Here is a 13495-nt window from a genome sequence, read left to right as displayed (position 1 = left end):
AAACAGTGCCTTTTCTAGTTTCTGCATGAGGCGCAGCATGCATGGAATGTCTTGAAGTGCACAGGAGACAGGTGTAAAAGAAGAAGGCTAATTGGTGGGATATCACTCATCGAATTGACGTGCTAATGATTAGTTACGTACGTGGTCACCTGAAGTGAGAATGATTTGTAGCATCACCTAGGAAATGTAGTTTGTTTTACTTTATGAAGTGGTTAGTTGAAGAATATACAAGTTCTGTTTACCACTGTGAGTCATCAGAACCGAGTCTCCATCGTTCAGTTAATTGCAAACAGTTGACCCCAAGGTTTGTTAAAAAAAAAATCTTGAACTTTTTACATGGTGATTTCTTAAAATATGTTTTACAACGTTTTGCAGGTTGGTAGATGCCGGTAACACATTAACCGAAGAGTCCTCATTGTTAGTAATCCAATTGTTCTCTTCCTCGTCGCTGAAATGATGCACTCAAAACAAGTTGTTAGATTAATCGTACAAAAGACCTTATATTGGAAAAAGGCAGTGCCAAACAGTGCGCCGCTTTACACGCAGAGCTGACGCAAAATACTGCAGACACAAAACCCTGCAAGTTAACGTGTTAAGCAGTCCAAAGATGATTACACACAGTCTTCACAACAAAGCATTTATGGGATTGCGCCATTATAAAACACTTCCATGAATCAGGCCCAGTGTCTCTCAGAAAAGATATTTTGTCCTCTCGGTAAATCAAACTCGACATTTTTGGAGGACACAGTGCACCCTGAGTATACACACATTACAAATACTGCTGCTCCCCCCTGACGGGCGAAGATGGTTTTATATCTGGTCTGAAATTCAAAACAAAAAGAGGGATGTCAGTACTATGTCGCATAGGAGGCATACGTAGAGAAACATAGCAAATGGCGCTTGGTAAATTCTGAGGCGGAACAATACATCTGCGCCACTGCTTAATGATTGACGTGTATTGGTACTGGAGATACAGTCATCCTCATATATGCACAAAGCTTCAATGTGGCTATGGTCACAGTAAAAAATATTGATTTTTTTTTAATCGTGCTTTGGTTTTAAATCATATTTAAACCTTTCACAAACACTTTATCACATTTTCACAATGAAAAAAAAAAGAATGACAACAAAAGAAACAAAAAATTAGCAAGGTAAAACATTCAATTAGGTCACACAAGTATAAAAGTAAAAGAAGCAAACAACAGATCATAAAAGAGAGCAACTATGGGTTCATTTACTCACAGCAACCCTTGATAAGAAAGCTAGCACAGTCTGGAATAAGAACCTTACCGCAAGTACTTCCACCCCCAGTTGTGTTATCAGTCGTGCGTCACCAAGTATCCTGAATGTTTCTGAGAGGAACCCACATGAGGCTATGATTAAGAAGACACTGTCCCCCCATGTTAGCCTTGTCCAAAACATTTCTCCAAATGGTGTCTGCCGAAACCATCGCTTTTAAGTAGCGGATTCTGATAGTGGTTACGTTCGGAATAAGAAAGGACTAGATGTTTCCGTGTCTCTGGGGTGGTCACACTCCCGCATAGTCTGTGCAGTTTGTAATACTTGCATTATGAATTCCCATCACTAGGGGTGCGTGGAAAGTACTGCCTGGGGCGAATAACCCATATTTACAGCGTGCAGTACGTACTATGTTAGCATTTTGGCACATATGTCATGCCGTCCCAACTCCTAATTAGATGTTCTTTGCAATAACACACGATTTGCCATTTCCACCGTACGCCTAATGAGCAAGTTTGTGTGAGTGCATTATGGGAGAACGGTGCACATGTATCGTCTATACTCGCTGCTAGGAGATGACATTTGATTGGTTAGATGACATCACATGCTGACCAGATGCAGGGGAAACTCTCCCGTTCGGACTTCATGCCTGCATATGCATCATTGGCAAGTACTCAGAGTTATACTGGTTTCACTAGCATTATTAGTCACAGTGTGTAGAAACACATGGAAAAGGGGCGTTTCTTGGCATTTCTAATTCTTATGCCACTTTACAAACAGGATGCGCGCTTACATGCTTAGAACAGGATAGAACCTCCTCGTGCTTGTTCGCAAAGACCCTGTGAAACCAGCTCTGCTCTGAAAAGTTCACACAGACCAAGAAGAATTCTAACCCAGGACTACAAACTCAACCCGAGAAGATGGAGTAATGAGGCTCAATCCTCGGTAACCAAAAATCACCACTGATGGATAAAATCTATCAGCAAGAAGAAGACCGACAGATCGTGCCTGTTCTTATAGGGAGAGAACCATGGCCAGTGCGCAGGAGAGTCGTTTATGATCCCATGGTGTAATTTACTGTCAACTGGGACAGCAGTTGTTTAAACCGCTGAGATCACACCTGTATTCATGTCCCTCACACAGGATTCCAACCAGCAGGAAGCAGAAGACTCTGGTTCCAGCAACGAGATTGGGCCTAATTAGAAAGAGAAGAACGGAGCAAGTTCTGTCTCATTCCAAGACGCATCCCTCACTTGGAAGCATAAACAGTGACCATTCACCAGACAGAAAACGTGAGGTACTAGGCATGGTTCTCTCTAGAGCACTCCTTTGAGGCCCGGAAGTAGGTGCAAGAATGATAGAAGAAGCTGGAGTGGCCAACCCAGGATAGAGGGCTACTTAACCTTCATGATTATCCTAGACAGAATGGTCCTCGGGCAGATGGCTCTAATAGGACAAATACAAGGATACGTCTCAGCACCACCAGCGTCTTTACATCAGTTGTTCGTAGAGGGAGAAGATCCAGAGTCATTCTAGTTCAACTTTGAGTGCATCACAAATGCTGCATAGTAGGACAGCAAACATTGTCTACACTCCATTGTCCCACTGCTGATGGAGGAGCTGCAGGAGACCCACCAGATCCTAAATGCAGATGGTATGATGGCATACGATGACTGATGTCTAGGTATCTTGTAGAGGTTTGGAAAAGATAAAGCGCTCTACCGACAAATCCAACGAGAGATGCGACAGAAAACAGGAGAGACACGTTGTCATGAACGCTCTCGGTTGGCTATGGATGCCGTTGTTACGGCTTCGCCGCCATTAATACTGCCACCACGTTGTTCACGTTTCTCTGTTTACGGTCTAGTGTTTTCCTCTGTTCTTTCCTCTCGCCTGTTTACTTCCTGCTACCCATGGTTCCTTGCGTTGCAACCGTCTCCTTTCGTTTTCACAGTGAGACGCTTCCAGTGCTTTTTCTCTCGCTCGCTCCTTTTCTCCCCTTTTGGGGATCTTCTCCTCTTTTTCTCCTTCCTCTCCGTCTCCCTGGTGGCCCCCCTCTTCTGCCGGTTTCTCTCTGCTTTTGCGTCTCGGCGCTTACCTGCTTTCTGCCAGTGTTCTTTCCCTCCTTGTCATTTTTTCTCCGGATGAATCTTCGCTTTGTTTACCTCAAGGATTCCCGATGCAATTGAATTCTACTACTACTACGGCTACATTTCTCATCGCAATCCACGGCCAGCAGTTCTACCGCGACTCAGGGGTTTTTTCCGCCTTCGGGCTTTTTCCCCTTACCTGCCTGCATACGGGACCGGAGCCAAGGTGGTAACCAATTCAGAGTTCCACCACGGCTTCGTTCCGTGTCAGAGCTCTAACAACGAAGAGTAAAAAGGATTACCTTGCCCACTGACACGGCGTCGGAGCGTCAGACCCTGAAGACTCAGGTGAGGAGAGTGGTGCATCGGGTGGGAAAGCGGAGTATTCGGACAATACCCCTACGGTAACTTCAAGTCTTACACAAGGTTGTGACAGTTTGTGACACACGCTGGCAGCTTTCCTATTGAATCAAGTTTTTAATAGAATAGTGTCTATGGCAGAAACGCACCATGGATATGAAGGTATTCCTTGTGCAAGAGCAATTCCAAAAAACATTGAAGGCCGACAAGTAGGGGTCAGTTTGACTACTCCACTGGGTGAATTCGGAGGCAGTCTTCACACAAAAGGACCACAATGGGCTGCCGGATGGCACGTAATGCCCCAATCATCTCACACAAAAAAAGAGTATCGCTGGAAAATTCGTATTCATCTATTTTTATTGGCTAATAAATACCATGTAACTAACACATTCCACCAACCAATGCAAACTGTATAAGTGGACCCTAGAATGCGCTGGTGAGCCGCTTGTCTAGGGTGAGTGGACAGAAAAGAAAACTGACCCTACTCCAGAGCTAATTATATTCCCATTGGTGCAAATGTTCACAGATTCAATTATTAAAAAATCTGGAAAACCCCATTGAAAAAGAGGCCGGATTAGTGAGCATGTAGGGTAGATATTAATCACTTTTACTGCTCCCTTCTCATCTGCTCAAACAAAAGATTAAAAAATGGTAATAATACAGGTTGCCAAAAAAATTGGTTGAACATCCCAAAATAACAGTCAACCGGTTTCAGTGGGTTTTGATTACTTCTTCCCACTTTCTTTAGGACCAATAAGACAATTCCACATCTCTTTCACTATGCAGGTCGTCATCACGTCCTGGCAGCGGGCCTCAAGTTCTTTTTTTTTATATATGTCCCCCTTTTTTTATGTCATTACCTACAAAGGGAACAGCAAACATACATATGGGTCCTTAATAATATTTCTTATCATTCTTACCCTATCTTGTACTCTTAAGGTTACACTACCATTCCATCAAGGACATATAGGTTCTAGAAATCATTCATCTAATGGTAAATTAACTTTCTTCGCCACAAGGAGGGTGGCCTGGCTATAACTCCAGCTCTCTATAGATGATCTGGGAATATCAATCAGAGGGCTATCTTTAGATCATGCGACTGTTTAAAAAGACAGTATGGGCCTCATTACAAGGTTGGCAGTGTGGAAAAAAGGTGGCATTAATTCCATTACCACCTCTTTTCCCGCACTGCCAAATTACAAGTTTGCCGTTGGCATGGCCTGATTTACCTCCAGCCAAGAGCTGGAGGTAACACAGGCACCCCACTGCCAAAATCCAGCTGGTATTACCGGCACTGGTACTACCAGTGCCGGCAATACCCACCTGGAGTCCAATGGGACTCCATGGAATGGGATTAACAACCCTTCCTGCCACTTGCAATCTGCCGGTAATACCGGTAGACCAAGTGGCGGAAACAGTATTACCGTTTTAGTGGTATCCCACTGAATTTACCGACGGGATACCACCAACCTTATAATGAGAACTAATGAGCTAATACTCCATCGAGCTAAGGACTGATGTTAGAGCAAAAGAAAATGCATTAATAGGGGGGGAGGGGTGCATACGCCAGCAATGGTCATAGCAAATGGCACTAGCCCTCGGTCATTAAACACAAACAACCTATAAAGTGCTATATTGCCAAAGCGCTACACCCTAAATCGATAAAAGTCCTTGTAATTGCAATCACATATAATATCCACAATCACTCATAACTTGGTGGTGCACATCTCTTTTAATAGGTAGCCAACACGTGTTTCGACCGGAACACCTCAGGTCTTCATCAGAGCTATCATTATTCAGAGAGACAATCAGTAATGAAACCCAAAACAAGAAGCTAAATCAGTTACAAATAAAAAGGTTCAATACATTACCATTATTTCCATAGTCACATAACACATGTGGTGATACATCCAGATTTCATATTGAATCGCAACCCAACCAGCAAAACAAATCAGGCTTTTACAAGTGTGGAATGTGTGATATGTGCCAGCATGTATATGAATGTAAAAACATGGTAATCAATATTGAGGAACAACTAAGAATTTCAGAATTCATCAATTGTAGGACAACCTATGTTGTCTATGTTATAATGTGCGTATGTGGCTTGAATTATATTGGGAGCACAATACGAGAGCTCGGAATACGCATAACGGAGCATCTGAGCGCTTTGAATAAAGAGGATCCAAAACTGCCTTTATCCACTCATTGGCAGGAATTCCATCAAATGGATAGCAAGGCGGACATGAAGTTTACTGGCATTAAAACTATAGCAAAAGACCCATGAGGGGGTGACAGATGAAGGATACTGAGGAAGACTGGGGCTAAAACAATTGGTAAATACAGGACAGCATGTAAAGGTCTAAACTCAGATCACAAATTGGGGGCCTTTTTATTAAGATGCACATACCAAGAGAGGTCATTTTGAGAGAAGCGGACATCATGTATAACAGGATGTGCCATATCTCACTCGTTATCACTTATTGTTATGTACTTAGCGTGTTTCAATGTTGTTATATTACATGTGGACTGTACAAATAGTACCTTCTAGCTTTAAATTGTTGAATTCTATTTCATATTATATAATTGGATTTCTAATTGCAAGAATGGATGACTTATCAAGATATGGGTTTGAGACCCACCACCACATTGTATGTGTATTGTATCCACCACTGTAGCATTACACTTGCAAATGAAGGGATGGGCGTTGGATAAAAGATGTAGATTACGATAGAGTGCTTGAAAGAGACATAAGGGATTTCGTTACCACTCACTCAGAGTTTTGTATACATGGCTATACATAATCAAGTTCAATTATATCTATTGTGGTAGAAATGGGTTTACTAATTAGGAGAACATTGAGTCTGTAGAGAACGGAGTATTGTGGACAACTTGGGAAATATGCTGTGAATATTGTGGATAAATATATAAACATGTAGAACAACATAGAAAGTGTAGGTGTACACCATAGTTCCGATATTTTTTCATAAAAACTGGGGCAAATTCTAATAAGGTGTTTTACAAATGTTGTTTGAATGGGGAATCTTGTAGTTCCTAAAATATTGGTCCTGCATCTCAGAAATACGTTGGGGTGCAGGACCACAATTTCAAATCTATGTTTCTCGCGCATACACATTTGTGAAAGACCTGTTTTAAAAAAAATGGAAGTGACGTTTGACATCAGACGTTACGCGCCTGAGGTCACTCGAACTCTGACGTGAGCTGGAAGCCTATACACATTCTTTTCAAATAAGATGGCGCAGATAGACGACTCGCGGAACACCGCGCATCCCATATTTGATGGCAGATGGACCTAAGAAGCCCATTTGAGGTATGGTTAGACTAGGCACGAAAGACAGCAAACAAAATCGAACCAACATACACATTGAGAATGATATGGCACCTAAACCTTAAAACACAGAAGCAGATCGATTTCATCTTTTTTGTCGATAAAATCTGGTGCAGAGCTGGAACCTTCTAGCTCTTGAAATCCAAACTATCAGGGTAATTCATAGAATCCAGCGCACAAGTAGCGCACGCGGCTGGCGCACAGCGTGCGCCTGCGATAGTCTGCGCCAGCCGCGTGCGCCAAAACCGAATCCGGCGCACAGCGTATTCATGGATTTTAGCTTCCCCAGGCAGCCGTGGCGCACAGTGGCGCAGCGACTCGCTGCAGCGCCAGTTACGCCCCCAGGAACGCCCCTTGCGCTGGGAAATCTCATAAAAATCACAAACCAGCGCAAGGGGCTGCGCTAACACTGGACCATCACGGCAAGCGGCCCATGCGATTTTCAAGGGTGCGCGGGAAGTTTCACACGTCAAATCCCAGGCTACGTCCATTTCAGGGGTGCGCGGGAAGTTCCACACGCGAATAGCCTGGCCGCGTGTATTTCAGGGGTGCGTGGGAAGTCCCACACGCGAATAGCCTGGGCGCGTGTATTTCAGGGGTGCGCGGGAAGTCCCACACGCGATTACAGCAGGGTACGTGTATTTCAGGGGTGCGCGGGAAGTTCCACACGCGAATAGCCTGTCCGCGTGTATTTCAGGGGTGCGCGGGAAGTCCCACACGCGATTACAGCAGGGTACTTGTATTTCAGGGGTGCGCGGGAAGTTCCACACGCGAATAGCCTGGGCGCGTGTATTTCAGGGGTGCGCGGGAATTTCCACACGCGAATAGGCTGGGCGCGTGTATTACAGGGGTGCGCGGGAAGTTTTACACGCGACTTCAGCAGGGTACGTGTATTTCAGGGGTGCGTGGGAATTCTCACACGCGAATTGTCTTGGTACGTGTATTACAGGGGTGCGTGGGAAGTTACACACGCGATTAGGCTGGGTGGGCCCTCACAGGTGTACCCTGTACACCCTCCACGGCCCCTGCAGGCAGCCCACAAAACAGGGGACTACCCTGCACACCTGATCATGTCCCCCTGCACCCCCATCCACCAGGGGCACCCTCCACCAGGCCCCCACCCATGTCTCCCACCACCCCCACCCCCCATCCACCAGGGGCACCCTCCACCAGGCCCCCACCCATGTCTCCCACCCCCCCCACCCACCAGCACTGTGGGGCACGTGGCCAGCAGGCAGTCAGGCAGCAGCAGATGGCAGGTGGGAGCGTGCTCAGGGCTCTGGGGGACTGTAATTTTGCCTCCTGGCCAGGAGCGTGGTCTTTCGTGTCTGAACGCGTGGACAGCCTGATAGGGAGTGAATCTGCACGTGAAAACCCCACACTCAGCGAATCGCGCGAAAACCTGTCACCAGCATATGTGCGTCTATAGTTACCTGCACGTGCAGTGTCAAAGCGTGTGATTGGTGAAAATGGATCTACACGCAGGAGTGACAAAGCGTGTGATTGGTGAAAATGGATCTACACGCAGGAGTGACAAAGCGTGTGATTGGTGAAAAGTGAGCTACACGCAGGAGTGTCAAAGCGTGTGATTGGTGAAAAAGGATCCACACGCAGAAGTGACAAAGCGTGTGATTGGTGAACATGGGCCAAGCACGTACACGCCGTAAGTGACGCTGTACGTGTGGGCCTGTATATAAGGTAGTGTTGAACACCATTTCCTTGTACGTGCTTTTCGTGGAGAGCGAGTGGGTGAATTCTGTACTTCTTGTCGTTTCACACGCGATTTACTTCACGGCGTTTCCAGTTCGTACTCCCTGTTACCTCTGACAGCTTTTTCTCTTTTTCCTCTTGTACTGGTTTACCTGGGCCTGTTCCCTCAAACAGTGTCCCCTTCTACTGTTGTCCTGTCTCCTCAGACAGCGTACACATCTTCTTTTGGCGGGGGTGTTGCCAACCAAACGCGCTCATTTTTCACGCTCTTTTACCTGGCAGACGGTGAGTCACGCACGTATCTAACTTCTGTGCTTGCCCCGTGTGTAGCCTACCCCTTCAGAGGTCAATCTAGGCTGCGTGTGACACGCATACGTTCATTGTGTTACTGGATGCCACAGCGTAGTGAAGGGTTTTCCATCAGCACACGTGGTCTAGGAGGGGTATTGTGCACGTTCCTTAACTTTTCTGGGGTGCCTGTGCGTTGCGTGACCCGTCATCTTTCCCCAGGGGTGTCATATAGCCTTGCCACTGCACTAGGGTACGAATACCATCTGGTACCCAACCCCTTTGACACCCAATTGCCCAGGACAATTGTGCACACCGACTCCCATACGCACAATAACATCAGTGCCATGGTTGGGAGGCGTGCAAGCCGTAAGGGTGGCAAAGGTGGCCGAGCCACACGTGGTGGCCGTGGAGGATCCACTAGGGGACGTGGTTGTGACTTGCAGGGTGCCCCTGTCCCCCCCAGTCTGGAGGACCAGTCAGGGACACCCATGCCCCCCCCCCCAGTTGAGGGTCATGTGGCTGATACCAACCCTGATCAGCCCTTGTTGGACCAGCCCATTGTGGCAGCAGACCTGTCCGAGGGTGATCCCATCGCTGACATCCAGGTCAGCAGGTCCACTGCACGTGCACCGGTGCACATTGGTGTCATCAGGGCACGCGCATCTATGCCAGATAGGTCATCTGCTGGCCCCCGTAGCCAGGGTGTGGCTCCATCCACCCCACCTCTCATACACCCTGCCAAGACTGTGTCGGTCCTAGTTCATGCACCTCAGATCAGGCCTGACCCCATCCCACTACCCCCAATGCCTGCACCTACTCCCATGCTGAGTGTGCAATCCCACACACCCAGTACTGAGTCCACCACGGCTCCTGCCCCTAGTGTCCACAGCGGCGTAGGACACTCTGGATCCCCACCCCCTTCCAAGCGCAAGAGGAAGAGTGCACGTCCGGCACAGGCTGATTCCCCAGGCACGGCTGCACAGTCCGGCCCATCAAGGAAGCCAAGCTTCACAGACGCCGAACTGAATGCACTTGTTCAGTATGTGTCAGATCATGATAGGGAAATGGTCATCGTTGCAGGGTCCAAGACCACACATGCCAGACGCCAGGCACACTGGCAGACCATTGCTGACAGAATAAGTGCCCTTGGAGTAGTGAGGCGCACAGCTAGTGATTGCCAGAAGCGCTGGAATGACCTTAAGCGCAGGGCAAAGGATAAGCTGGCCTCAAGTCATGCCGCAACCTTGGTGACTGGAGGTGGGTCCCCAGCACAGGAAATAGAACTCACACCACACGAGTCCGTAGCTGGATCCTACGTCACCGAGGGACAACTCCAAGGTGTGGGAGATCTCCCTGATTACGAGGCATCATCAGGTGAGTGCACATGCATGTGTGTATTATCCATGTGCATGGTGTGTGTGTGAAGCATTCATGTTGGGTGCCTGTCAAGGGGGTGTGTGGCAGAGTAGATAGTGGCACCCATGTGCCTCATCCAGTATGTTCAGTGCAACACCATCTGCCCACAGCACTATCCCAACTGGCAACAGTGCACATATGGCCCTACACCATGGAAGTTGCCCTTGAATTGTCATTTTGTCACTACATTGTTGCTCATACTCCCCTGTCTATTCATCTGATGTCTTACATACCATTCCTATACTTTCCCCCAGCCAATCAAGTTTCATCTTCACATGCCTGACATGCAATGATACCACATGCTAATGCGTCCTCTGTATATAAATGCCTACCAACATGCTGTCATACTGTGGATGTTGCCTTGACATCCACCTCCTACCTGTGTGCTTTGGTACCGTCTGTTTTCGAGCCCCATTCCCTCACACTCCATGCTGCTCTTCATGGTCTATCTTCCCTGACTTCTACAGTTCAGACCATCGTGCCCTACTCACGACACCTGCTTGCTAACAGTCAAATGAGGGCACCCTGCCCTCCAATGCGACCCACCCTATTGCTGACAAGTGCATCTGAGCCTACTCAAAGCCAACTCTCACTGACATCTGCTCATACATGCCTTTGCCTGTCCCATAGACCCTTCACATGGTCCCTGTCCTCTCTCCTTGCTCCTCTTCCACCATCAATGGTGGGACCCGTTGGGGTGTACTCCTGGCCTCCTTCCAACCCTCAGAGGCCACAATTGATGTGCATGGTAATGGGAGCATCTCAGTCCAAGGCCCTTAGGCCAACCTCATTCTCCTTGAGAAATGCTAGCCACATCTCATCAACTTCCTTACCTCTCCTGCTGTCCCCCCTCCTCTCTCCTCATCAATCCTGCACTGCCTCCCTGCACCCTCCCATGATCCTTCTCCGCCTCCCACTCCAACTCCTACACATGCTGCACCTCTGATCTCTAGCACTCCCCGTAAGTCCTCCAAGGCTGTCAACCTCCTCCACAATTACACTCCTTTCACTGCGGCTGCATCAGGCATTCCTCCGATATCTGTCACTTACATGAGGTTATGCACCTTGACATCCTTGGTCTCATGGAAACATGTCTGACGGCCAGCTCTGTCTGCATCCTTCACACACTCCTACCTGATGTTCAGGAGACCCTCTCCTTTGCCCGCCACTACTGTGCAGGGGGGGTGTGCCCTTGGCTTCCCTGAGGGTATTCCTGCCACTGTCACTCCTACTTAGACCTACTCCACTCTGGAATGGCTTGTGTGACGTCTCTCTCTACCACACCTTGACATTCACAAACTGTTCGTACTGTGTCTGGGAAAACTGGTCAAATGTACTACTTCCTTTCTGAGTGTCCTCACCTCTCCTCCTCACTCATGTCCCCAGACACAGAAATCCTCTTCCTTGTTGCTGTACGCATCCACCTGCATGCTTGTTGACCCCCCCACGTGACCTTTCTGTGACCTCAGCAACTCCCTCTCACCCTCTAGACTCCCGTCTGTCCCTACTCATTCTGCAGGGCACACTCTTGATGCTCTGATCTCATCTGACTTTCCCCTCTCCGTCCATCTCTGCACTCCTCTCTCCTGGAGTGATCACATTCTCCTCTCCTCCCAGCTCACCCTCACCACACCACAGGCAAAGCCACCCTCACCACTGTCACACACCTTCTTGGTATTCCAACCCATGAAGTGTGTGTCAGTCGAGGCTCATGCTGCCAAAATCTCCCCCCCATCCAGCTCCCCCTTAGGCTCACTCCCATCCTGACAGGGCCCACTCCATGCTCCACTCTATGTCAGGTACACTGGATGTCTTTGCCACGGTCATGACCACCTGTCTGAAGCCCCATGCCAATGCAGAGTCCTGGCATGACTCGGATCATGTGAACCCAGACCACAGGTGCCGGGTGGCAGAGAGGGAATGTCCTGCATCATGCTCATCCTCTGGCAAACTGGCCTGCCACATGCTCCAAAGGCAATAGCGCCTCACCCTTCTCACCAAGATGAGATCCCCAATCCAAGGGCACATATCTGCGGCATGTGACAACTCTGCAGGACAGATAGAAATCTGCAAGGACCTTGCCGAGCCAGATGCAGTGTGTACCTCCCCTGTCCCCTCCGAGCCCACAGCACTGCATGATTGTCTCTGTACCCCTATAGGCCACCCCCCCCAGCACTTGTCTGCGCCTAACACCATCTGCCCTTGACGTTAAGTCCTACTTACCTTGTACAGCACTTCCAGCCGGCACTTCCCCTTGCACATCATTGTGCCACCCACCCCTGCACTTGCGTGACATGAATGACACCAGCACCAGTAGGATTGTTGACTGGCATCCCCTACTGCCCCACCACCCCTCAGTGCTGCGCTGTACCTTCATACATTTCTGGACCGGTGCTTCACGAATGCTATATGATTCCTTTACAGGTGATGGGGAGGTGGAATCTCATTGTTTACTGCATTTTGTTGATGTAGACAAGGCACTGTGCATCGTGGCCAATTTGGACTAGCAGATCCATGTACAACATGTCAACTTATTGATGTGATGATGCAATGTCAGGACCAGAGTGGTAGAAATCCAAAAAAGTTGCCCTCCTCTCCCTCTTCACTTGGTGGCTATGTCACATGCCATGTGTGTGATGGCATGTGCCTTTGACATGGCAATCACCGGCCAATGTGTGATGGCAGTGCTAGGCAGCATGGTGAGCAGGCGTTGCTCTCCAATCTGTACATTGTATGCCCTGAGCCTCCCCTACAGACCCAGTGATGGTGAATGCATAGGAGGTCTCCCAGTCATGTGGGACATGTGTCGTAGAACTACTGCCTCTGTTGTTCATCAGCCCTTGTTGCATGCCATGGTGCTAATGCCTGTTTCCATTTTTCTCTTTCATGTCTTTGCAGGGGACGAAGCACTTGTTGATGCTGGGGATGTGGTGGTTGAGCCGTCCCAGGAGGGCAACCCGGGCCGACCTTCCACAAGTGAGGGACGTGGTGTGTTTGTGGGTGAAAACCCACAAGTGCTGCAGGTCGTGCTGTCGAGGGGTGT

At 48.3% G+C, this 13495-nt stretch overlaps 1 protein-coding gene across 1 annotated transcript in view; it reads right to left on the bottom strand.

Moving 5' to 3' along the window:
- Positions 1–472: 472 nt before the first annotated feature.
- The window catches only part of CLDN19 (claudin 19), a 138202-nt gene continuing 125179 nt past the window's right edge, over positions 473–13495 (bottom strand). The window contains exon 5 of the mRNA XM_069610461.1: positions 473–821. Within this exon, the coding sequence (XP_069466562.1) occupies positions 770–821 (52 nt within the window). The 3' untranslated portion in view covers positions 473–769. The remainder of the gene's footprint in view (positions 822–13495) is intronic.

This window comes from Ambystoma mexicanum, chromosome 8, assembly GCF_040938575.1.
Source record: "Ambystoma mexicanum isolate Mex_15411 chromosome 8, UKY_AmexF1_1, whole genome shotgun sequence".
Taxonomy (NCBI): Eukaryota; Metazoa; Chordata; class Amphibia; order Caudata; family Ambystomatidae; genus Ambystoma; species Ambystoma mexicanum.
The sequence above is the reverse complement of the archived record's forward strand: the minus strand, read 5'-3'. Positions and strand labels throughout refer to the sequence as shown.